The sequence below is a fragment of the Geotrypetes seraphini genome, chromosome 8, assembly GCF_902459505.1.
Source record: "Geotrypetes seraphini chromosome 8, aGeoSer1.1, whole genome shotgun sequence".
In the NCBI taxonomy this organism is placed as follows: Eukaryota; Metazoa; Chordata; class Amphibia; order Gymnophiona; family Dermophiidae; genus Geotrypetes; species Geotrypetes seraphini.
The window spans coordinates 104,220,402-104,246,575 of NC_047091.1; the positions used below are offsets into that span (position 1 = coordinate 104,220,402).

Below are 26,174 nucleotides of genomic sequence, written 5' to 3' on the forward strand. Positions count from 1 at the left end.
TTTTATAAACAAGGGAGGAAAAAAAGTAACGTGCTGAGTTTTGCAATAAAAGCGGTTCTAGCACCAACTCCAACTCTTTGTATGTAGCAGGTAGGTGGCTCTGAAAAGAGCCTTTGGATTCAGTTTGCTTTGCAAGGACTGAAGGCCGAGCCCCCTATTACTTGGAACTGGGGTTCATAGACAATTGCGCGCAAGACAATTTCGCGCAAGACAATCGCGCGCGGACAAAATCGCGCAGACAATCGAGCGCGAGACAACTGAGCGCAAGACAAATGAGCGTGAAGACAACTGAGCGCAAGACAACTGAGCGCAAGACAATTGAGCGCAAGACAATTGAGCGCAAATTATTTTCATGAATGTGCACGAGCGAGACAACTGAGCGCAAGACAACTGAGCGCAAGACAACTGAGCTCAAGACAACTGAGCGCAAGACAACTGAGCTCAAAAACAACTGAGCGCAAGACAACTGAGCGCAAGACAACTGAGCGCAAGACAACTGAGCGCAAGACAACTGAGCGCGAGCAACTGAGCTCAAAAACAACTGAGCGCAAGACAACTGAGCGCAAGACAATTGAGCGCAAGACAATTGAGCGCAAATTATTTTCATGAATGTGCACGAGCGAGACAACTGAGCGCAAGACAACTGAGCTCAAAAACAACTGAGCGCAAGACAACTGAGCGCAAGACAACTGAGCTCAAGACAACTGAGCGCAAGACAACTGAGCGCGAGCAACTGAGCTCAAAAACAACTGAGCGCAAGACAACTGAGCGCAAGACAATTGAGCGCAAGACAATTGAGCGCAAATTATTTTCATGAATGTGCACGAGCGAGACAACTGAGCGCAAGACAACTGAGCTCAAAAACAACTGAGCGCAAGACAACTGAGCGCAAGACAACTGAGCTCAAGACAACTGAGCGCAAGACAACTGAGCGCGAGCAACTGAGCTCAAAAACAACTGAGCGCAAGACAACTGAGCGCAAGACAATTGAGCGCAAGACAATTGAGCGCAAATTATTTTCATGAATGTGCACGAGCGAGACAACTGAGCGCAAGACAACTGAGCTCAAAAACAACTGAGCGCAAGACAACTGAGCGCAAGACAACTGAGCTCAAGACAACTGAGCGCAAGACAACTGAGCGCGAGCAACTGAGCTCAAAAACAACTGAGCGCAAGACAACTGAGCGCAAGACAACTGAGCTCAAAAACAACTGAGCGCAAGACAACTGAGCTCAAAACAACTGAGCGCGAGCAACTGAGCGCGAGCAACTGAGCTCAAAACGGTTCATAGACAATTGCGCGCAAGACAATCGCGCGCGGACAAAATCGCGCAGACAATCGAGCGCGAGACAACTGACAACTGAGCGCGAGCAACTCAGCGCGAGGCAAGGCAACTTCCCTCATTATTTTGGAGACCTTAAAAATGCATTATTAATTTTGTTAGGCACATGCCTCTGCCCTGCGCTCAGCGGCCTTTGTCTTGGTGTGGTCTTGACCTGACACTGTTAAAGCAGAGATGATAGGAATGGGAGAGGGACAAGGACAGCTACATAACTCATATGGACAGGATGGTGAATTTAGTTCGTGTCATTCTCATATTGGAAAAAAGAGTTTAATAAATCAAAGTAACAGGGTGGCCAGGTTACCCAGTTCCAGGCTGCAGATTTTGGGATAGTTCCAAATTTTTTCCCCAGGTGTTTTTGTCCCGTTACCAGACACATTAATTGTGGACTGTGAGACCTGTAATAGTGGAAGGTAAATGGGCATAGTGGGTGTTTGCATTGGGGTCATAATGAAATGCCCATAGTCTGATGCCTGCAGTGTCTATTCATCTGATCCATCTGTCAAATGCTAAGTTTCATTATTTCTGTTTGTCTTGCATGATATGTTTGTTGTATGAATTGTAAAAATTTGTAAAGCTGAATTAGCTTAATAATCGTTATATGACATAATATATGTTTTAAGTGTTTATGACGATCATTATGTCATTTTCTTTGTTTGTTTAAATCGTTATTCATGTTCAAACTTACAAGTGTCTTCATGCTCTGTCGTCTTCACGCTGAGTTGTCTTCAGGCCCAACAGATTTCAAAGATTAAAGACAAGCTTCACTGCCCCTCCCCACCGAATAAAACCCAAACAAAACTGTCCACAATTTGTTTGCAGCTTTCTAGTTATTGATTTTATGAAGTGTTTTAATATGTTAAAAGACAATAATAAACAATTTGTTAAATGACGTTAGTCATTATAAGTTCATAATGTCATTGGAGTTTGTGAGTGTAAAATAAATTCTGGAATCAATAGTTGTGTTATAATGTTTTTATTTCTGAGTAACTGTATTATTGAAGAAAGCATAATACAGTGAACATATAGAATGGATAACATAGATCTCCCAGGGCAAAGTTAAATGCAAAGTAAGTATTATTGAACACAAGTAAACATGATGTGAACAGCAAATAATAACATTGAATGATAAAGATTATTATAAGAATATTGAAATTGAAAAGATTTTGAAATTGGTCTAAAAATAGGATGATGATGAGGGCGAAAGCATAAATTCACAGAAAGAAAAGTATTCTGTATGCTTGAGATTCAGTGTTTGAACTGGAGGATGTAAAAGGCTATGAACTTTAAAAGATCATATATAGAGAAACATACATAAATTTAGTCCAGATAGAGTATGTTTTGTGCAATGCTAAAGTATTGTTTCCCCATCAAGCACAGGAACATTTGAAAAATGGACATAGTGTGGAGAAAACTGACTCTTTGGCTCTCATTCAGTCAGTGTGTGTGTGTCTGTGTGCAGTGTGAGCCACAATTGTGGTGAGGTACTTAGAATAACTGAGTACTTTGCAAAAATGTCATAGATTCACAGAGAAGATGGCTTCCTATTATGGATTTTGTGTGCCAAAACACAAGTTCTCCAAGCGTGAAGTACTCTGATTAACTGAGTACATGTCGCTCAATGCTAAACTGCTATTCCCCATCAAGAGGAAAGTTAGAAATATAGGTGAAATGGACTGGGCCTGGGCCAAACTGGCGCACCTGTTCAATGCTAGTGTTTTGACACTGCACTCAGGAAGTACTTAGATTAACTGAGTACTTTGCAAAAATGTCATAGATACACAGAGAAGATGACTTCCTATTATGGATTTTGTGTGCAGAAACACAAATTGTCCAAGCGTGAAGTACTCTGATTAACTGAGTACATGTCGCTCAATGCTAAACTGCTATTCCCCATCAAGAGGAAAGTTAGAAATATAGGTGAAATCGATTGGGTCTGGGGGAAACTGGCGCACCTGTTCAATGCTAGTGCTTTGACACAGCACTCAGGAAGTACGTATTAAATACATGCTATTACGTCAGGAGACCAGTGCCCCTGTTTTATTGATGGTAAGTAGTTCAGGATTTAAAGCAAACTAAATGTGCATCTCCTTACAAGAGGCATACAGGGAGATGGGTGACTAAAATTATGTCAGGTGTACACCTTATACATCTATCACATTTTGTGTGCACGAAAGGAAAGATGTTAACATATCACCTCAATGCATTTCATCTAATTTATACTTAAAGGATTAAGCATGATAAGTGTTATACTCTATTAAGAACATCTCTAAACAAGATAAGGTGTCAATCATGTAGCATTACAAATTCTACCTAGTTGACACAGCCATGTAAATTAACACTTATGTTTGATAAGGTTTTGCATTTATCCAGTACGCAGTTGTCCTTTATTTTCAATAAGTTGTATATTAAAATGTATTTTTAAAAGTATCATAGATATGATGTCAGATTTTTCTGATCATCGAAGGAGAGCTGGCAAGCCAAGTCCAGATGTGGGAGCTGAGACGGTAGGAGGCAGGCGAGTCATGATGCTGGAGACATGAATTGTGAAGTTGTAGTCACCACTGCTGCGACACAGGAGGCTGGAGGGCAAAGAAAACACTGTGGTAAGGGAGAGAGAGGGAGGGAGGAAGGGAGGGAGAGAGTGAGAGAGAGATAGAGAGACACTCACAGGAGGACTGAAGATCCCACGAGACGGTAGGAGGCAGGCGAGTCATGATGCTGGAGACATGAATTGTGAAGTTGTAGTCACCACTGCTGCGACACAGGAGGCTGGAGGGCAAAGAAAACACTGTGGTAAGGGAGAGAGAGGGAGGGAGGAAGGGAGGGAGAGAGTGAGAGAGAGATAGAGAGACACTCACAGGAGGACTGAAGATCCCACGAGACGGTAGGAGGCAGGCGAGTCATGATGCTGGAGACATGAATTGTGAAGTTGTAGTCACCACTGCTGCGACACAGGAGGCTGGAGGGCAAAGAAAACACTGTGGTAAGGGAGAGAGAGGGAGGGAGGAAGGGAGGGAGAGAGTGAGAGAGAGATAGAGAGACACTCACAGGAGGACTGAAGATCCCACGAGACGGTAGGAGGCAGGCGAGTCATGATGCTGGAGACTGTGGGTGGAGTGGGGTGGGTATGGTGTGAATGGATGTGAAGGGGTGGGAGTGTGGAGGGGGGTGGATGGAAAGGGAGGGAAGAAGGAGAGGGAGTTGTTTTTATACTTTTTTTGTATTTTTTCTGGGAGGGCGAAGGGCAGGAGGGGGAGGGAGTGAGGCAGAGGGGGAAGAAGGGGAGGGAGTTGTTTTTATACTTTTTTTGTATTTTTTCTGGGAGGGCGAAGGGCAGGAGGGGGAGGGAGTGAGGCAGGGGGGGAAGAAGGGGAGGGAGTTGTTTTTATACTTTTTTTGTATTTTTTCTGGGAGGGCGAAGGGCAGGAGGGGGAGGGAGTGAGGCAGGGGGGGAAGAAGGGGAGGGAGTTGTTTTTATACTTTTTTTGTATTTTTTCTGGGAGGGCGAAGGGCAGGAGGGGGAGGGAGTGAGGCAGGGGGGGAAGAAGGGGAGGGAGTTGTTTTTATACTTTTTTTGTATTTTTTCTGGGAGGGCGAAGGGCAGGAGGGGGAGGGAGTGAGGCAGGGGGGGAAGAAGGGGAGGGAGGAGTGGTGACAAGAGGGTGCAGCTCCCTCGTTAACAGTGGAGCCATTCACGGGGTGGGAGGGGTACCGCGAAGTGCTTCTAGCAAGACCTGCAGTGCCCCTGTCACGTGACGAATGTGTCGAACGGATTCTTCAGCACAGTCGTTCATGTGCTCCACCCCTGCTAAGATGGTAACCACCGCCGTGTAAATGTCCTCCACTGTTACAGAACTGGGCGGAGGATCTGTGTTTGTGGCAGCGTGAGCCACAATAGTGGTCGCTGCAACAGGGGTGGTGGCCGTTGCAGGGTTGGTCCCACAATCTCTGGTTGAGGGTCGGAGGGGGGCAAAACAGGTGGAACAACGGTTGGGGCTTTGAATGGGGAGTGGGGATGTTGACAAAGGCGGCGAAGAGGAGGGGGATGCCAATATATCTGTAATGAAAAAGAGCATGAAAAGCAGGTGGACATTGAAAAGACAATTATGTACAGTGGAAGCATCTATGAGACAAACTTGGTTGTTTTTGTTACATATGAACAAACCTAAGCATTTTATATTATATTATTAAAATTCAAGTGATGTCTTAAATCATAAATGTGTTTATTAATTGTACACTTGATGTACGTTGTAAAAATGAATAAAAGCTTTTACAGTACAAAAATTACAGAATAAAAATATCATAACACTTACCGGACTGGACAGAGAGGTCGCTAAATCTGTCCAGGATGGGGGTTGAGGCAGTACTCATTGAGGTACGTGGGAGGGCTGGGGGAGAGGTGATGACAGAGGGTCGAATTTCAGGGAAAAGTTTAAGGCAGAACTTGGGTTTAGGGGGTGGGAGGGAGGGGGAACAGGGCATTGGGAATGAAGGGGCAGGGCAGGGTTTGGGGCGTTTTTTTAGGGGGATCCTAGAGGGTGGTCTAGGGCGTCGGTGGGGGGAAGTTGGATGAGACTGGGCGGAGGTGGAAGGGGGTTGGGACGTTGGATGGGACTGGGCGGAGGTGGAAGGGGGTTGGGACGTTGGATGGGACTGGGCGGAGGTGGAAGGGGGTTGGGACGTTGGATGGGACTGGGCGGAGGTGGAAGGGGGTTGGGACGTTGGATGGGACTGGGCGGAGGTGGAAGGGGATTGGGAGGTGGGGCGTCTGCGGGGGATAAGGAACGGCCGGTCAGGGATAGGGGTGTCTTCCTCCTCCTCCTCCTCCTCCTCCTCCTCCTCCTCTTCCTGATCCTCCTCCTCCTCTTCCTCCTCACTCGCATCTGAAGACATAAATGCATGTAGTGTCAGAAGTATATGAAAAACTGTTAATGTTTAAAATGTTTGTCTGCGCGCGATTGTCTTTCGAGTTTTTGACCTGTCAACGTTTAAAATACATGATTGTTCAACACAGATATTATGACTGCACACCTTATACCCACCCGATATTTTACTGTAACATACCTGGGGTGTTGTACAGATTGCGGCGGACAGCCCGGACCCATGCAGGGTGATGTAGCCTGAGCTCGCGGGCTTTTTTCTTCAAATCCTCAACCTATTACATAATGGAGAGACATGAGTGAGCCATGATATATGGTTCATAGAGAATAGCACGTGGACAAATCGCGCAGACATGATATATATATATGCATTGAAAGCAGTGCATGGAAATAGATTGCAAGCATAATAATTATGTAAATTTTGAAAACCCGACTGGAATACAGCTAATTAAATCAAATAAGTACATGAGAGACACCATTATCAACTGCAAAATTTTTCAGCAGATGTATGATGACGCAGTGCGCGATTTCAGGAGATGCGTATCCATTTTTGCCTTCCGCGCAAAAAAATAAATTCTTTATCCGCGCCAATTTGTCAGCGCGCAATTGTCTATGAACAACATGTATTTGATAAATACTTACGGAGCGCGGTGTGATAGCGCGGGCGTTGAACAGCTGCGCAAGTTCTCCCCAGGCCCTGTCCATTTCACCTATATTGCGTCTTTTCCCCTTAACGGGGAAAAGCAGTTTAGCATTGAGCGTGAAGTACTCAGTTAATATGAGTACTTCACGCTCGGAGAAATTGGGCTTACGTCCACGGAAACCCACATAGGATGCCATCTTCTCTGTGAATCTATGACGTTTTTGCAAAGCTTAAATACCAGTCACATGACCGATGTTGTGTGAATATCGTGAGATTTCCCCTTTTCAGCGCTGCTATTGGTTATCTAAAACACGTGTTAAATGGTCAATAGTCAAACAGATTTTACTACATTGTAGTGATGAAATGCACATATTAATTGAGTATGTGTGTATTTTATAATATAAAGTTTTGTAGTAATTGATTGAAACACAATTAGCGTTAGCATGGCGCGCATATGTGTTGAAACGCGTGATGACATCAGCTTGTCTCCATTAGTGCATAATGATGACGTATATCATCATACTAAAGTTATAGTACTTTTTCGCGCAATTGACGGATTAGTTTCCCAGTGCGCAATTGACGGGTTTTAGTATAATGAGCGCAAGTTAAAAATGCGGACGAACAGAGTTAATGGGAAATCTGAATAAATGGTGATATTTGTAAATGCGGGTGGGGGGCCTAATTGCAAAGCTTAAATACCAGTCACATGACCGATGTTGTGTGAATATCGTGAGATTTCCCCTTTTCAGCGCTGCTATTGGTTATCTAAAACACGTGTTAAATGGTCAATAGTCAAACAGATTTTACTACATTGTAGTGATGAAATGCACATATTAATTGAGTATGTGTGTATTTTATAATATAAAGTTTTGTAGTAATTGATTGAAACACAATTAGCGTTAGCATGGCGCGCATATGTGTTGAAACGCGTGATGACATCAGCTTGTCTCCATTAGTGCATAATGATGACGTATATCATCATACTAAAGTTATAGTACTTTTTCGCGCAATTGACGGATTAGTTTCCCAGTGCGCAATTGACGGGTTTTAGTATAATGAGCGCAAGTTAAAAATGCGGACGAACAGAGTTAATGGGAAATCTGAATAAATGGTGATATTTGTAAATGCGGGTGGGGGGCCTAATTGCAAAGCTTAAATACCAGTCACATGACCGATGTTGTGTGAATATCGTGAGATTTCCCCTTTTCAGCGCTGCTATTGGTTATCTAAAACACGTGTTAAATGGTCAATAGTCAAACAGATTTTACTACATTGTAGTGATGAAATGCACATATTAATTGAGTATGTGTGTATTTTATAGTATATAGTTTTGTAGTAATTGATTGAAACACAATTAGCGTTAATGGGAAATCTGAATAAATAAATAAATAAATAAGCTATTACAGTGTTTGAATATGGGAAACACATAAGAACAATAAAATTCTATTAATTTTAAAAAGATCAGGGAGTCATGAGTAAATTATTGTAATTATTACACATCATTTTCCACTCCTAATATATTAATACAGTCATACATCACATATGTTTGTGAAGAGGGATGCAGAGAAAGCACAGTTACTTACCGTAACAGGTGTTAGCCAGGGACAGCAGGCAGATATTCTTAACACATGGGTGACGTCACCGACGGAGCCCTCGGTACGGACCTTTTTAACTAGAAGTTTCTAGTTGGCCGCACCGCGCGTGCGCGAGTGCCTTCCCGCCCGACGGAGGAGTGCGTGGTCCCCAGTTAGGATAAGCCAGCTAAGAAGCCAACCCGGGGAGGTGGGTGGTACGTAAGAATATCTGCCTGCTGTCCCTGGATAACACCTGTTACGGTAAGTAACTGTGCTTTATCCCAGGACAAGCAGGCAGCATATTCTTAACACATGGGTGACCTCCAAGCTAACAAAGAGGGAGGTGGGATGGTTGGCCATTAGGAAAATAAATTTTGTAACACAGATTGGCCGAAGTGTCCATCCCGTCTGGAGAACGCATCCAGACAGTAGTGAGTAGTGAATGTGTGAACTGAGGACCAAGTGGCCGCCTTGCAGATTTCCTCGATGGGCGTGGAACGGAGGAAAGCTACAGAAGCAGCCATAGCTCGGACTCTGTGGGCCGTGACAGTTCCTTCCAGTGAGAGACCGGCCCGAGCATAGCAGAATGCAATACAGGCAGCAAGCCAATTGGAAAGTGTCCGTTTGGAGACAGGATGACCCAAACGGTTGGGATCGAAAGACAAAAATAGCTGAGGGGATGTTCGGTGAGCTCTGGTACGATCAAGATAGTAAGCAAGGGCACGCTTACAATCCAGCGTGTGCAACGCCTGTTCCCCAGGATGCGAGTGAGGCTTAGGGAAGAAGACGGGCAGCACAATGGACTGGTTGAGGTGAAAAGCTGAGACCACCTTGGGAAGGAATTTAGGGTGGGTGCGCAGAACAACCTTGTCATGGTGAAAAACAGTGAACGGTGGGTCGTCAACCAGTGCATGCAGTTCGCTAACCCTCCTGGCAGAGGTGATGGCAATCAGGAAAAGCACCTTCCAGGTAAGGAGTCTAAGTGAAGTTGTGGCAAGAGGCTCGAATGGAGGTTTCATGAGAGCTGAGAGTACCACATTCAGGTCCCAGACAACTGGAGGAGGCTTGAGGGGTGGTTTGATATTGAAGAGCCCTCGCATAAATCTGGAAACCAGAGGATGAGCCGTGAGGGGTTTTCCGAGAATGGGCTCATGAAACGCAGTGATGGCACTGAGGTGGACTCTGATGGAGGTAGTTTTGAGGCCAGCATTGGACAGCGAGAGCAAATATTCCAATACGGTTTCCACCGCTAAGGAGGTGGGTTCCTGATGATGCCGGAGACACCACGAGGAGAATCTGGTCCATTTCTGATGGTAACATTGGAGGGTGGCCGGCTTCCTGGAGGCGTCCAAGATGAGGCGGACCGGCTGAGATAGGTTCTCTGGAGAGGTCAGCCCGAGAGAAACCAAGCTGTCAGGTGGAGCGAAGACAGATTGGGATGCAGTAGAGACTGATGCTGCTGCGTAAGTACAGTAGGAAACACAGGAAGGAGAATGGGTTCCCTGGAGCTGAGTTGGAGCAGGAGTGAGAACCAGTGTTGGCGAGGCCACCGAGGTGCGATAAGAATCATGGTGGCGTTGTCCTTGCGGAGTTTGGACAAGGTCCGCAACATCAGAGGAAACGAAGAAACTGGGGACCACGCACTCCTCCGTCGGGCATATTCTTAACGCATGGGTGACGTCACTGACGGAGCCCCGGTACAGACCTTTTTAACTAGAAAGTTCTAGTTGGCCGCACCATGCGCGAGTGCCTTCACGCCCGACGGAGGAGAGCGTGGTCCCCAGTTAGGATAAGCCAGCTAAGAAGCCAACCCGGGGAGGAGGGTGGGACGTAAGAATATCTAGTGAGTAGTGTGTAACATCACCCATGCGTTAAGAATATCTGCCTGCTGTCCCTGGATAACACCTGTTACGGTAAGTAACTGTGCTTTACTGCTCAATGCAGAAAGTAGGTATCATTATCCTAAGGTGTGTATCGGGTCGTTTGTTCATTCTTATCTTTGTCCTAAAGTTAAGTGACCTAATGTTAACATGAAAATGGAATCTAAGTCACTCTGCACTGATAATATGCCACCAGGTCAATTGTACAGGAGATGATTTAACCTACATAAATGAAGGAATTGAAAATTATATTTTTCTATTGGAATTGTGAACTTGAAAATGGATGAAATAAACCTTTTAGAAAATGTACATTTAGTGGAAGAACTTCAGATGTATTCATTTGGAAGCATTGGATGTTGGCAGGGATATGTTCTTTAGAGGATGTAATAACTAATAGTAAACTGCTTGACCTTTCACAATTGCAACATATATTTGGTCTAAATAAATCACAATATTTTATGCTTTCAGGTGGTATAACTTAATAGCTGGACTTGTAAATAAAACAACAAAACATGGTCTAAGAGACATTTGGAGCATTGAGATTAAGCATTCAATTGATGCATCTCAATGGCCACAACTTTGGCCTAAAAAATATTGCCACTATCATCTTGAGGCTGGGACATTAGATCATCTTTTATTGTATTGTCCATATATATTATTAGTTTAGAAATCAATGTTGCCTCAAATAAATAGGATGAAGGACAATCCAGTAGCCTTGACTTATTATTGTATTATGGCAAATTATGTATTTAATTATGTCGGAATAAATATGATTTCAGGAAATGTTATTCATGTTTTAATCTTACATCAAGTGTTAAAAAAAAAAACAAATTTTAATTTAAATGCAGCACTTGCAATTCTTTCTAACACTTAATTGTTTCCATTGTGTCCTTACGTGTTACTTAGTTGGATAGTACAATACAAATTTACATTTAATGGCATAGTTATTAATGTCATACTAACATAAAGAAACAACAAAATGTTTTAAACATTGGTAAATGTTTATTAAAATATTGCATATGTGATAAACATGTAATACACATATGTTCAAATGCAGTGTCAACAACACAAAATCTTTCAGTTCACCATTCATGATCTTTTATGTACAACATACTGAATTATATCTTTATTCGTTTTAAATCATAAACAAGTGTGCAATAATATATCCATTAAAGGTGGCACAGCAGTTAAACATCAGTGACAGTGAGTAAGGATGTGGTTATAGCAGTGAAAAAACATCAGGAGCAAATTAACAGACAGTTTAAGTGAAACAGTAGAAACAACAGTCTGGACCACCAAAAGGAGTGGGGGACATAGACAATTTAAAGTGTATCATCTGTTCATGCACCATGTGTGGAAATCACACATTTTGCTATACGACCTTTGAAAAAGAAAGACCATACACACCCTTCAAATTAAATGAGCAACAGTGGGAGAGAGTGAGATATTGGCAGAGCAGTTAACCAACATCTGTGAGAGTGAGAGCAGTGGTTTCAGAGACAGCACCTGACTGACATTCTGCTGGGGGGGGGGACTCTGCTTCTGGGTCCTGCAAAGGCCAACACCTGACTGCCACCATCACGTTTGCACCCTTGTCAACCCATTCTGGGTCCTGCAAAGGCCAACACATGACTGCCACCATCAGGTTTGCACCCCTGTCAACCCATTCTGGGTCCTCATCTTTTTCTGAATCTCATGGCTTCAGAGACAGCACCTGACTGACATTTCTGCTTATGTACTTTCTAGGCCACCAAAAACAAGGGAGGAAATGTACAATTTCAAGTTTTACAAATTTTCCTTAACACAGCCGCTTTCCCTGAAGCCGCTCCATCCAAGATACCATCTGACCTTCCCTACGTGAAGGAAAAAGCCTTTGAACACCACCCACAACACCTTGAAAATGTCAAAGCGAGTACAGTATGCTTGAGTGGGTTACCTTGCTCGGCATAAAAAACCTTCACGCTTGGCACATGTCAGAGCAGTGGATACTAGGATAGGTAGGGGTCAGAGGAGGGCTTCAGAGAAGCAGTTAACCAACAGTAGTGGGAGAGTGAGATATTGGCAGAGCAGTTAACCAACATCTGTGGAGTGAGAGCAACAGTTGGCAGAGCAGTTAACCAACAGTAGTGGGAGAGAGAGATATTGGCAGAGCAGTTAACCAACATCTGTGGAGTGAGAGCAACAGTTGGCAGAGCAGTTAACCAACAGTAGTGGGAGAGAGAGATATTGGCAGAGCAGTTAACCAACATCTGTGGAGTGAGAGCAACAGTTGGCAGAGCAGTTAACCAACAGTAGTGGGAGAGAGAGATATTGGCAGAGCAGTTAACCAACATCTGTGGAGTGAGAGCAACAGTTGGCAGAGCAGTTAACCAACAGTAGTGGGAGAGAGAGATATTGGCAGAGCAGTTAACCAACATCTGTGGAGTGAGAGCAACAGTTGGCAGAGCAGTTAACCAACAGTAGTGGGAGAGAGAGATATTGGCAGAGCAGTTAACCAACATCTGTGGAGTGAGAGCAACAGTTGGCAGAGCAGTTAACCAACAGTAGTGGGAGAGAGAGATATTGGCAGAGCAGTTAACCAACATCTGTGGAGTGAGAGCAACAGTTGGCAGAGCAGTTAACCAACAGTAGTGGGAGAGAGAGATATTGGCAGAGCAGTTAACCAACATCTGTGGAGTGAGAGCAACAGTTGGCAGAGCAGTTAACCAACAGTAGTGGGAGAGAGAGATATTGGCAGAGCAGTTAACCAACATCTGTGGAGTGAGAGCAACAGTTGGCAGAGCAGTTAACCAACAGTAGTGGGAGAGTGAGATATTGGCAGAGCAGTTAACCAACATCTGTGGAGTGAGAGCAACAGTTGGCAGAGCAGTTAACCAACAGTAGTGGGAGAGAGAGATATTGGCAGAGCAGTTAACCAACATCTGTGGAGTGAGAGCAACAGTTGGCAGAGCAGTTAACCAACAGTAGTGGGAGAGAGAGATATTGGCAGAGCAGTTAACCAACATCTGTGGAGTGAGAGCAACAGTTGGCAGAGCAGTTAACCAACAGTAGTGGGAGAGTGAGATATTGGCAGAGCAGTTAACCAACATCTGTGGAGTGAGAGCAACAGTTGGCAGAGCAGTTAACCAACAGTAGTGGGAGAGAGAGATATTGGCAGAGCAGTTAACCAACATCTGTGGAGTGAGAGCAACAGTTGGCAGAGCAGTTAACCAACAGTAGTGGGAGAGTGAGATATTGGCAGAGCAGTTAACCAACATCTGTGGAGTGAGAGCAACAGTTGGCAGAGCAGTTAACCAACAGTAGTGGGAGAGAGAGATATTGGCAGAGCAGTTAACCAACATCTGTGGAGTGAGAGCAACAGTTGGCAGAGCAGTTAACCAACAGTAGTGGGAGAGAGAGATATTGGCAGAGCAGTTAACCAACATCTGTGGAGTGAGAGCAACAGTTGGCAGAGCAGTTAACCAACAGTAGTGGGAGAGAGAGATATTGGCAGAGCAGTTAACCAACATCTGTGGAGTGAGAGCAACAGTTGGCAGAGCAGTTAACCAACAGTAGTGGGAGAGTGAGATATTGGCAGAGCAGTTAACCAACATCTGTGGAGTGAGAGCAACAGTTGGCAGAGCAGTTAACCAACAGTAGTGGGAGAGAGAGATATTGGCAGAGCAGTTAACCAACATCTGTGGAGTGAGAGCAACAGTTGGCAGAGCAGTTAACCAACAGTAGTGGGAGAGTGAGATATTGGCAGAGCAGTGGTTTCAGAGACAGCACCTGACTGACATTTTGCTGGGGGGGGACTCTGCTTCTGGGTCCTGCAAAGGCCAACACCTGACTGCCATCATCACGTTTGCACCCTTGTCAACCCATTCTGGGTCCTGCAAAGGCCAACACATGACTGCCACCATCAGGTTTGCACCCCTGTCAACCCATTCTGGTTCCTCATCTTTTTCTGAATCTCATGGCTTCAGAGACAGCACCTGACTGACATTCTGCTGGGGGGGGGGACTCTGCTTCTGGGTCCTGCAAAGGCCAACACCTGACTGCCATCATCACGTTTGCACCCTTGTCAACCCATTCTGGGTCCTGCAAAGGCCAACACATGACTGCCACCATCAGGTTTGCACCCCTGTCAACCCATTCTGGGTCCTCATCTTTTTCTGAATCTCATGGCTTCAGAGACAGCACCTGACTGACATTCTGCTGGGGGGGGGGACTCTGCTTCTGGGTCCTGCAAAGGCCAACACCTGACTGCCACCATCACGTTTGCACCCTTGTCAACCCATTCTGGGTCCTGCAAAGGCCAACACATGACTGCCACCATCAGGTTTGCACCCCTGTCAACCCATTCTGGGTCCTCGTCTTTTTCTGAATCTCATGACAGCACCTGACTGACATTTCTGCTTATGTACTTTCTAGGCCACCAAAAACAAGGGAGGAAATGTACAATTTCAAGTTTTTCAAATTTTCCTTAACACAGACGCTTTCCCTGAAGCCGCTCCATCCAAGACACCATCTGACCTTCCCTACGTGAAGGAAAAAGCCTTTGAACACCACCCACAACACCTTGAAAATGTCAAAGCGAGTACAGTATGCTTGAGTGGGTTACCTTGCTCGGCATAAAAAACCTTCACGCTTGGCACATGTCAGAGCAGTGGATACTAGGATAGGTAGGGGTCAGAGGAGGGCTTCAGAGAAACTCCTGGGGGAGAGATCCTGAGCACAACAGTTTGCAGGCCTGTAGCTTTCGGGCCACCAAAAGGAGAGGGGGACATAGACATTTCAAAGTGTCTCTCCTGTTCCTGCAGCATATGTGCTTGGGAGACCATATGGACATGTCAAAGCAAATTTCAAATCTCAAAGTGCACACAATTGTAGCATAGCAACAGGAAAACCTGAACTTCAACATCAAACTCTACAGTTCCAGATTATGTGCTATACCACGGAGATATTGAAAGAGAGGTGTTTGACCATATGTTGGCAGCAGCGTTGTTAGTCTTTGCGTCACTCTCACATACGTGCTCTTACTGCTGGGTGGTGCGCGGTTACCAGCCTGGAATCGAGCAAGCAACTGTTCTGTGTGATCTTGCTCACGCTGTATATGTTCAAGGAGTTTAAAGATGGTTGGATGGTGGCATGCAACAGAGGATTGAAATGCATGGTGCCAACCTTCAACGGAATTATTGGTCCGAGGCAGTCCATCTTCCACACGGGAGCGCATATTCCACAGAGGAATAGGAAAAGGTGGCACCCGTCTCCCATTTGGCCGCAATCTCCCGATGTAATTGTCTTCCCAATAGTCATACACCAGGGTCAGTTCATCTGGTCGACTCTCCTCCAAGGTCTGGAAACACTCAGCAACATCATCCACAGGAACAAAACTTAATGCTAACAGCATTTTGGTGAACATTCTTACTCTCTCCTCATCTCTATAGCTGGCGGTCAGTCCCTCATGTTGAATTCTGCGCCACAATGATTGACCCAGATGGAACAGGCAGCCAGAAACTGTAGCATTGGGAAATACAGTGCGGGCAGCTTGCAGACTTGCTCTCTCAAAGTCCATCAAGATTGTCAATGGTGCCAACGTGTTTCTGGTTTCCAGCAGTTTCCTCAACACACGTTCATAGTCCTCCTCCCTTTTACTGTTCAACAACACGTAGACCATGGGAAGTGCACGATTGTCTACAAATGCATGGATGGTAAAGACTTGGACAAACAAATGGGGGGCAACTTTGAATGTCCCATCCATGAACCAATGTCCATGTTGCTCCAACACCTCAAGATTAGATTCTGTAGTGAAAATGAATATGCGTCTTTCATCATTTTCACCTGAATCCCACAACAGTAATTGTTCACCACGTGTGCTTCTTTGTAGCGGCTCAGGAATTTGTATGTCTCTTATGCACCTGGGATTACCCATTGCTAGATGGCCTGCATTTCTCTTTCTATTAACTGTTCTCTGCATGGAGGTGTATGCAGGCAATAATGTAGCTGCTTCTAAACTTGTCCCAGCTGTTGTGCCATGAATGATCTGACGTGGCCTTTCAACCGTAGCCACAGCTCTTTCACGTATGTCTCCCATCATTCGATCAGCTTCAATTCTAGCATTGTTGGGTGCATGCACATGCGCCGTTATCTCAACAGAAGATCCATCAACGAGCCTCTTTCTTCTTCCCACACAGTCACGGCGCACACACCTCCAGGACGTGGATCCGTCTGCCATCACTCGGTCACGCCGATATCGATAGCCCTCATTAACCCAGTGCTCTCTCCCACGCTGTGAAGTTATTACTTCCATGTCTATGTCAAATCACTCCTGAAACCATACAATTAATAACATTATCCTATTTTGACTTGCAATTGATATACAATTGCCTATATCATGAATGCACTACTCAAAAGAACATCATACCTGTAAGACTGGAAGTATATCGATGAAACCCTCAGGAACTGTAGTCGACCTTCAACCCTGAACCAGTACCTGCAAGAATTATAACATGCATGTAAACTTAATGTTCACCCCCCACCAATCTCCAGCACACAAAAAAACATGCAAAGGTCAAATAGGTGAGGTTAGGCCATACATATGTAGAGTTTAGTGCTATGGCACAACACCATATACCTGCAAGGGTGCGATTCCTGTCAGCAAAACACTGAAGATGTCTGTCCTCTGTTGACTGTGGTGTCTTGATTGTAGTCTGTTGATTGTAGTCACCTTCAGTAGTAGATTAGATAAGGTTATTATATACATAGGACATACAAATCCCTATATGTAAAGTTCAGTGCTATGGCACAACACCATATACCTGCAAGGGTGCGATTCCTGTCAGCAAAACACTGAAGATGTGTGTCCTCTGTTGATCGTGGTCTCTTGAATGTCCTCTGTTGATTGTAGTCACCTTCAGTAGTAGATTAGATAAGGTTATTATATACATAGGACATACAAATCCCTATATGTAAAGTTCAGTGCTATGGCACAACACCATATACCTGCAAGGGTGCGATTCCTGTCAGCAAAACACTGAAGATGTGTGTCCTCTGTTGATCGTGGTCTCTTGAATGTCCTCTGTTGATTGTAGTCACCTTCAGTAGTAGATTAGATAAGGTTATTATATACATAGGACATACAAATCCCTATATGTAAAGTTCAGTGCTATGGCACAACACCATATACCTGCAAGGGTGCGATTCCTGTCAGCAAAACACTGAAGATGTGTGTCCTCTGTTGATCGTGGTCTCTTGAATGTCCTCTGTTGATTGTAGTCACCTTCAGTAGTAGATTAGATAAGGTTATTATATACATAGGACATACAAATCCCTATACCTCTGTACTTACGTTGCCTCCAAGATTGAACTTCTAGACAACACTAGGGTTTCAGCAAATTCATATCCCTCAGCACATGACTGCAAGACTAAAATTTATAAGGTTAGCACATAGATATAACAAACAACACCCACTATGTCTGTACTTACCTTTGCAATCATACCTGTAATAGTTAAAATCTGGCTTGCCAACCATCATGGATTAAGAACGTCATTATACCTAATCGCAGACAGAAGGAAGGCAGAGAGGCCCAAAACAAGGACCCACAACAATTGTATACAATCACCCTCACTACACACCCAAGGCTAAAAGTGTACCCCAATAAGCCCTACCATCAGACTATTTATCCTATCCTATTGTTCCAATTTAGCAAAACCAAAAAATGAAGCTATGCATATACCTGTAAATGTGAATATCCTCTTATGTATGATACCTGCAAAAGAAAATGGTACCCAATGCCTTTATAAAACTATAAACCGTGAGCACACTCGGTTTTTTAAAAAATCTTTATTCATTTTAAATGACACATCATGTGTACAAGAATCAAAACATTAAAATGAAATACATCACATGTCAATCAAGTACCTCCCTTCCCAACCCACTTCCCCACTCTTACTTTTCCCAATATGAATGATAATAGTATAATTTAGACACCCTCCCAACAATAAGACAGTGTATCTTTAAATAGAAAATAGTGTATATTCATTACAGTAAGATGTTAATGTCTCCCTTTTTTATTGTTACTGTTCTTTCCATTTTGATAATGTGACATAATGAATTGTACCCAAAACTAGATACTTTAAAATTATTACTTATATGTTGAATGGTGACTCCTGTGCTGATATTTTCCTTTTTTTTTTCTCATGCACTTACCCAATAATATTGCATCATTACATCATGATACAATCCTCAAATTAAACATATTCAGATACTAGTGTTGCTGGCATAAGAGTTTTTACCTCATGCCAACAAGTTTTTTTAGATATTTATTACTTTTAAAATCTATAACTCCATCCAATTATGCTTCCAATTAATATCCATCATCACATTATACATAATCTTAATACCATACCTCAACCTTCTCGCTCTTTTAACATGCGGGAAAACTAAGCGCAAGACGGGGTGTCCTTAAAAATCCGCGTTCCGTGCCCCTTTTCAGGTCCCTGCCCCTGACAGGGCTGGATGAGAAGGTTCATAGACAACGGCGCGAAAGACGAAAGCCAATTTAAGGCAAGGCGCGCCGCCGCACCGCACCAAATTACAGTTTTTAGGGGCTCCGATGGGGGGTTTTGTTCGGGAACCCCCTTCTGTTTACTTAATAGACATCGCGCCGGCGTTATCGGGGGTTTGGGGGTCGTAACCCTCCACATTATAGTAAAGTGGGGGGTTCTCCCCCCCTCGCCCTCCGTCGGAGCCCTAAAAACGGTCATTTAGAGCGGCGCGGCTTGCGCGCAATCGTCTATGAACCCGTCGGAGCCCTAAAAACAGTAATTTAGAAAGGCGCGGCGTCGCGCGCTACGCTCAATAGGGTGGGCACGCCTTTGACCCGGCGCGCCGGCGCGCTTTTGACCCGGCACCGTATGGGAATTTAACTCTGACGGATCCTAGCATGGGGAAGGGAAAGCATTAGGATCCTTCAGAGTTAAATTATCATACAACTCTGTCAGAGCCAGAGACTAAATGTGGCAGGGACCCGAAAAGTGGCGCAGAACGCGGATTTTTAAGGACCTGTGCGTTTAGATACGGGACCAAATCGCGGTTCATAGACAATTGCGCGTAAATATAAACTGGTTCATAGACAATTGCGCGCAAGACAAGATTTTTAAGGACCTGTGCGTTTAGATACGGGACCAAATCGCGGTTCATAGACAATACGGGACCAAATCGCGGTTCATAGACAATTGCGCGTAAATATCACTGGTTCATAGACAATTGCGCGCAATACAAGAACTGAAAATGTAAATATCAACATACCTATATAAACTTGAGGATCAATTGCGCTGAGTTTTATGATCGCGATTGTCTTGCGCGCAATTGTCTATGAACCATACCCCCCCTCCCTTTTCTTGCGCGTGAAGCGTAAATATAAACATACCTGTAAATGAAGAAATGTGGACGTTCGCTCTCACCAGAGGCGAGATAAATCCGCGCAAGACAAATATTCGTTATAGATCAAGTACCAGCAAAACCAGATCTTTACCTATAACGGACACGGTCAGGCAGCGAAAGGAAGGCGGGAAAGGAAGGAGGACATATATAATGTAGAAACGTAACCATAGTAACGAAAATGCATTCACGTGACTTGTATTTAAATGCTGTTCGGAGAATATATATCATGAGATAACGTAACCATGGTAACGAAAATGCATTCACGTGATTTATGTTGAAAACGCAAAGAGTCAACGTTGACGTGATGACGTGTTCGGAGAATATATATCATGAGATAACGTAACCATGGTAACGAAAATGCATTCACGTGATTTATGTTGAAAACGCAAAGAGTCAACGTTGACGTGATGACGTGTTCACGTGCTGTACGTGCGCGTGTCCTCCGATGGTCAAGCGGCCTCTAGTGGCGCGCTCAGTTGTCTTGCGCTGAGTTGTCTTGCGCTGAGTTGTCTTGCGCTCAATTGTCTTGCGCGGAGTTGTCGCTGCGCTGAATTGTCTTGCGCGGAGTTGTCGCTGCGCTGAATTGTCTTGCGCGCAATTGTCTTTGCGCTTATTTGTCTGCGCGCGATTGTCTTGCGCGTTTTTGACCTGTCACCGGAACTGGTGTACTTGGTGACTGCCTTGGTGCCCTCGGACACGGCATGTTTGGCCAGTTCACCGGGCAGCAGGAGGCGCACTGCGGTCTGGATCTCCCTGGAGGTGATGGTGGAACGCTTGTTGTAATGAGCGAGGCGGGAGGCTTCCCCGGCGATGCGCTCAAAGATGTCACTCACGAAGGAGTTCATGATGCCCATGGCCTTGGAGGAAATGCCGGTGTCGGGATGAACTTGCTTCAATACCTTGTACACGTAGATAGCGTACGTCTCCTTCCTCTGTTTCTTGCGCTTCTTGCCATCTTTTTTCTGAGTCTTGCTCACCGCTTTCTTGGAGCCCTTTTTGGCTGCGGGAGCGGATTTGGCCGGTTCAGGCATCGCTTCCTTTGTAGCTTCAAAGTGAGGAAGTAACAGAGTGTGATCTCCGATCCATGGCTCTATTTATAGCATGCTTATGCAAATTCGTCTTGCTGAGCGCCTTTCCTTGCTATTGGACCCAGCTAAGCGTTGGCGATAGGGTTACTTTCTAGACTGGGATTGGTCCGCGAGCAAACCTTGGAGGATAATCAGCCTCATAGGCGGAGCTGAACTCTTCCAACCAATCAAAAAGGAGATAGCGAAGCTTGAAGAAAGTATAAAAGTTCCAGGATTGAGGCTCTTTAGATTCTTTTTATCTTTAGAAGGGGCTTTGTAACGAGATGTCCGGGCGTGGTAAGCAGGGTGGAAAGGTTCGGGCTAAGGCCAAGACTCGCTCGTCCCGGGCAGGGCTGCAGTTCCCCGTAGGGCGCGTGCACAGACTGCTGAGGAAAGGCAACTATGCAGAGCGTGTGGGTGCCGGCGCTCCGGTCTATCTGGCAGCGGTGCTGGAGTATCTGACCGCTGAGATTTTAGAGCTGGCAGGCAATGCCGCGCGCGATAACAAGAAGACTCGCATCATCCCCAGGCATTTGCAGCTGGCCATCCGCAACGATGAAGAATTGAATAAGCTGCTAGGGAAGGTCACCATCGCGCAGGGCGGCGTCCTGCCCAACATCCAGGCTGTGCTACTGCCCAAGAAAACCGAAAGCCACAAAGCGGCCAAGAGCAAGTAAAGCTGTCCCGGTGAGAGGACGTCAGCAAGAAGCCCAAAGGCTCTTTTCAGAGCCACCTACTCTCGTCTTATAAAGAGCTAGTTTGCTGTATGAATCCGTTTTTCTTTTGCAAAGTTTAGTTGGAAACTCGGCAAGACTTAAATGTACTATATGGAAGTGTGTGTGCTAACTGAGCTAGCCGTGTTTGCTCTTTGGTCACCGCTACAGTATTTTGGCACACCTCTCAAGCTTACCTTTTAGTATTAGAAAGAAAGGCGAGAAAAAGACATGACATAGCCAGAAGGATTGGAATATCAACTGGTTTTTAGAACAGAAAGTAAAATTAGGTAGGTGACAGCTTTGAACCGTCTAGGGAAAACAGGGTTAGGAAAAAAACTTCCCCTCCCACGAACACCACCTTAGCAAGAACGATTTGTAATTGCTTCTCTTCTGGTCTGACCAATCGCTACACAGGGCGGGCTTTTCAAACATTGCCACCTAGAGCTAAGGCCTGCACTCTCCCCTTTAAAGACCTCTGTTAACTTTTTTAAGGCACTGATCGTTTATTTATTTATTTTTTATATAACTCTTTATTCATTTTTTTATTATTCTTTATTACTTTTCAAATTTACAATAAGTGTAACAATATATCCAAACAAATTAACAATAAATATAACACTTAATAATCATCAATGGTACAAATAATATGCTCTTATCTCTCACCCTTCCCTATCATATAATCAATACCTTATACAATATGTAACAATAAATTTACCCTCCACCCCTCACAATCAAACTTGTAAATTTTAAGGGGAAAAAAATAAAATAAAATGTCATCTAATCGGTACAATACTTTGTAAATGGCTCCCACACATCCTGAAATTTCCTGAAATAACCGTGCTGTATTGCAATAAATTTTTCCATTTTATAAAGATGACATAAGGAATTCCACCAGAAATTGTAATTTAATCTACTCCAATTTTTCCAATTATATGTAATTTGTTGAATGGCAACCCCAGTCATAAGTAATAATTTGTTATTATTTGTAGAAATCTGACTTTTTGCTCTCATTGCCATTCCAAATAGCACAGTATCATATGATAATAGCACTGGGTTATCTAATAAACAATTAATTTGGTCCCAAATTGATTTTCAGAAATTCATAATCAATGAAGAATAGAATAATGATTAGAAGTCCCTGCTTCGAGATGACAGTGCCAACATTTATTAGACTTAGAGCCATCCAATTTTTGTAATCGAACAAGGGTCCATAATGCTCTATGTAACAGAAAAAAACAAATTTGTCACATAGATTCCGACACTGTACATCTCATCCTCCAAGTCCAAATTCGTGGCCATTGAGACGCAGTAATTTGGTGCTTGATCTCAATACTCCAAATGTCTCTCAGACCAGTGTTTAGTTTCTTTTTAATAAATCTAGTCTAATTTATACCACTGGGCGGCCTGGTGACCCAAGAAGTCCGCCTGAAAGCATAAGAACTCCATACTAAAATGATTACAAAGGTTTTTCCATTCAGGGAACCCCGCCTGAATGGCTTGCTTCAATTGCAACCATCTAAAACATTCTGATTTATTAAGACCATATTTATGTTGCATTTTACTATTTGAGATAACATCATCTAATAAACGTATTCCTGCTATCATCCAATGCTTCCAGGCGAGCCTTTCTCCGCCAATTTGAATCTTGGAGTTCAGCCATATAGATTGATTTGTAGATTTGTGAATTGGAATTGTTGTTAAATTACTTACATAACGTAATGTTTTCTATGTATCAGCTAATAATCTGTTATCTTTACTGTAACTAGGCATTTTGATATTGAGCACATGACAAAGGCGCAAAGGAGACATGAGTTGCCATTCAAGCCACAACCAATCTTGGAGTTTTTCCATAAGCTCTGGGAGGACCCAAAACATACCCTGGTGCAAAATATAGGCTTGATGATACCAATAAAAATTGGGAAAATTTACCCCTCCCTCTGAAATTGGCCTTTGTAAAGATACCAAGGCTACTCTGGAAGTTTTACCCAGCGTAATAAATTTTATGCGAATACTATTTAATTTTTTATAAAAGGACCCTTGAAAATAAACCGGCAACATACCCATCTGATAAAAAACCACAGGCAAGATCATCATCTTAATAGTTTGGACTCTCCCCCATCTTGTGACCTTCTGTAATAACGATTTTTCATTTATTTTTATTGTTTCTTCCATTGTATTTTTAATCCAAATGCCTAAATATTTTATTCCATCTTCCCTCCATAGAAAGGGAAATGAATCAAATAAACCTTTTGTACAATGGACATTGAGTGGAAGAATTTCTGTTTTACTCCAATTTATCTTGTAACCTGAAAATTTTCCAAATTTCTCAATCATTTCAAGTACGCAAGGAATGATTGTCTCAGGATTTCTCAAATAGAGCAATATATCATCTGCGTAAGCCGAGACCTTATATTCCCGATCTCTACGAGGAATATCCTGAATCTCATCTGCTTGCTGAATAGCTTGTAACAGGGGTTCCAATACAATATCAAAAAGCAGAGGAGATAAAGGACAGCCTTGTCTAACCCCCCTCTGCAACCTAAAGCCATCTGAGAAATTATTATTAATATACAATTTAGCAACAGAGGAGCTATACAATGTTTGAATCATTTGTACCAAACCATTCCAATGCTTGATACAAGAAGGTCCATTCAACACGATCAAAGGTCTTCTCTGCATCAAGGGATACAGAAAAAGCTGGATCATTTAAGGCTTTTGATAAATTCAACATATGCAAGGCAAGCCTAGTGTTTTTAGAAGAATGTTTTTTATTATTGGGATGCATTTTAGCTTTTTTTAAAATCTTTATTGATTTTCAATCTTTGACAGTGCAATACAATTACTTGAACACAAACACTGCATAAAACGCACTATTAAATACACAATTAATACATAAAACAATCATTTTCTCCCCCTCCTCCCAATTATTAATTCAAGAAGGCATATTATGTTATTACAATATTATAATTAAGTAATTTTAATAATCAAAGTACATTTCCTTCCCATCCCCCTGGATGTGTAAGGAAATTTGATAAAAAGAGAGATACATGACAATTATTAAATGCAACAAATGCAGTCAATGGGCTCCACACCCTATTAAAAGTATTACTAAACCCTAAACATTCCACATTTATTCTCTCATACTTGCAACAGACAGAACATGGTCCCACTTCTCACCAATACATAAGAACATAAGAAATGCCTTCACCGGATCAGACCGAGGTCCATCAAGTCCGGCGCTCCGCTCACGCGGCGGCCCATTTAGGTTCTCTATTATGAAAACCTGAAATTACCGTATCCCTCAGTATGATTTGCAAGAAGGTGTATATCCAACTTGTGCTTGAAACCCCGAAGAGTTGTCTCCGCCACAACATCTTCTGGTAGAGCATTCCAGGCGCCCACCACTCGTTGTGAGAAACAGAACTTCCTGGCATTCGTCCTGAACCTGCTGCCACCCAGTTTCAGGCTGTGACCTCTTGTCTGTGTTACATCTGAAAATGTTAGTAATGCTGGTTCTTGGTCTATTTCATCCAATCCTTTTAGTATTTTAAAAGTCTCTATCAAATCGCCTCTCAGTCTTCTCCTCTCGAGTGTGAACAGTCCCAGTTTCCTGAGGCGTTCCTCATAGCTCAAATTTTCCATTCCTTTGACTAGTTTCGTGGCTCGCCTTTGCACCTTCTCCAACATAGTTATATCCTTCTTGAGGTAAGGAGACCAGTGTTGGACACAGTATTCCAAGTGTGGTCTGACCATTGCTCTATAAAGTGGCATTATGACTTCTTCCGATCTACTCGTGATCCCGTTCTTAATCAAGCCCTTATTAGTTTGTGATCCTCCAAGTGTTGCACAATGCTATCTTTAATAAGTGTTTCAATTATCTTCCCAGGAACCGATGTGAGGCTCACAGGTCGGTAGTTTCCTGGATCACCTCTTGATCCTTTTTTGAAAATCGGGATGACATTTGCTGTCCTCCAGTCTTCTGGTATTTGCCCTGTTCTAATTGACATGTTAGCTACAGCTTGTAATAGTTCACCAATTTCCACCTTAAGTTCCTTTAATACTCTCGGGTGAATTCCATCTGGTCCAGGGGATTTGTCATTTTTTAGTTTGTCAATCTGTACGTATATCGTGTCCAGCGTCACATTTACTGTTGAGAGGTTGTCCTCTATGCCATTGTTTTTCAACCGCTGTTCCATGGCACACTAGTGTGCCGCGAGATGTTGCCTGGTGTGCCGCAGGGCCGCCATCAGGGCAGTACTACCAGTCCTGCATTCAGGGGCCCGGAGCTGACAGGGGGCCCGAGGCAGGGGCGCCAGTAGCTCGCCAAGGCAAAGTGAGTCGATCACCCATGACTCACTTTGTCTTGGCGATCTAATCTATCGAGCCGATAAGTCTTGTTCTCCCCGACGTCAATTCTGCAGTCGGAGAGGAAGTTCGGGCCAGCCAATCGCTGCCTGGCTGGGCGGAACTTCCTCTCCGATTGCAGAATTGACGTCAGGGAGAGCATGCGTCGGCGTCGGCTTTGGGGCCTGTTATCCATTAGTGGGTCCTGTTCCCTGATGGCAGCGGCAGTGGCAGTGGCTTGGGGAACGGCAGGGAGAAAGAAAGAAAGGGGGCAGGCAGGGAAACAGAAGGAAAGAAG

At 43.9% G+C, this 26,174-nt stretch overlaps 4 protein-coding genes across 8 annotated transcripts; 1 reads left to right on the plus strand and 3 right to left on the minus strand.

The window, feature by feature from the left end:
• Nucleotides 1-93: 93 nt before the first annotated feature.
• LOC117364889 (histone H2B) lies at nt 94-20,814 on the minus strand. Its single transcript, XM_033954622.1, has 2 exons — nt 20,410-20,814; nt 94-167 (listed from the first exon to the last, which is right to left on the minus strand). The coding sequence occupies exons 1-2, from the start codon at nt 20,778-20,780 to the stop codon at nt 158-160; spliced, it is 381 nt and encodes a 126-aa protein (XP_033810513.1). The 5' UTR covers nt 20,781-20,814; the 3' UTR covers nt 94-157.
• On the minus strand, nt 4,888-8,446 carry LOC117364884 (extensin-like). Its single transcript, XM_033954617.1, has 2 exons — nt 5,659-8,446; nt 4,888-5,402 (listed from the first exon to the last, which is right to left on the minus strand). Exons 1-2 carry the CDS (start codon nt 6,236-6,238, stop codon nt 5,038-5,040), a joined length of 945 nt encoding a protein of 314 aa, XP_033810508.1. The 5' UTR covers nt 6,239-8,446; the 3' UTR covers nt 4,888-5,037.
• On the minus strand, nt 14,588-20,782 carry LOC117364883. 5 transcript variants are annotated; one of them, XM_033954612.1, is made up of 5 exons: nt 20,649-20,782; nt 17,491-18,073; nt 16,939-17,031; nt 16,729-16,797; nt 14,588-16,632 (listed from the first exon to the last, which is right to left on the minus strand). In XM_033954612.1, exon 5 carries the CDS (start codon nt 16,612-16,614, stop codon nt 15,232-15,234), a length of 1,383 nt encoding a protein of 460 aa, XP_033810503.1. In that variant the 5' UTR covers nt 16,615-16,632; nt 16,729-16,797; nt 16,939-17,031; nt 17,491-18,073; nt 20,649-20,782; the 3' UTR covers nt 14,588-15,231. The 5 variants fall into 5 exon arrangements, with proteins under 5 accessions (XP_033810503.1, XP_033810504.1, XP_033810502.1 ...); XM_033954613.1 differs by lacking the exon at nt 20,649-20,782 and adding an exon at nt 19,736-19,753; XM_033954611.1 differs by lacking the exon at nt 20,649-20,782 and having other exon boundaries at nt 17,491-19,778.
• Nucleotides 20,815-21,082: 268 nt separating the features above from the next.
• Nucleotides 21,083-21,556, plus strand: LOC117364888 (histone H2A.J). Its single transcript, XM_033954621.1, has one exon. It carries the CDS (start codon nt 21,101-21,103, stop codon nt 21,491-21,493), a length of 393 nt encoding a protein of 130 aa, XP_033810512.1. The 5' UTR covers nt 21,083-21,100; the 3' UTR covers nt 21,494-21,556.
• The last annotated feature ends 4,618 nt before the right edge of the window (nt 21,557-26,174 follow it).

What these genes read in the sequence shown, in the direction of transcription:
- LOC117364884 (XM_033954617.1), bottom strand. Translation starts at nt 6,238, where the DNA reads ATGTCTTCAGATGCGAGTGAGGAGGAAGAGGAGGAGGAGGATCAGGAA. An exon ending in CGACCTCTCTGTCCAGTCCG is followed by an intron (nt 5,403 to 5,658) that starts GTAAGTGTTATG and finishes TTTTCATTACAG; the next exon opens with ATATATTGGCATCCCCCTCC.
- LOC117364889 (XM_033954622.1), bottom strand. Translation starts at nt 20,780, where the DNA reads ATGCCTGAACCGGCCAAATCCGCTCCCGCAGCCAAAAAGGGCTCCAAG.
- LOC117364883 (XM_033954612.1), bottom strand. Translation starts at nt 16,614, where the DNA reads ATGGAAGTAATAACTTCACAGCGTGGGAGAGAGCACTGGGTTAATGAG.
- LOC117364888 (XM_033954621.1), top strand. Translation starts at nt 21,101, where the DNA reads ATGTCCGGGCGTGGTAAGCAGGGTGGAAAGGTTCGGGCTAAGGCCAAG.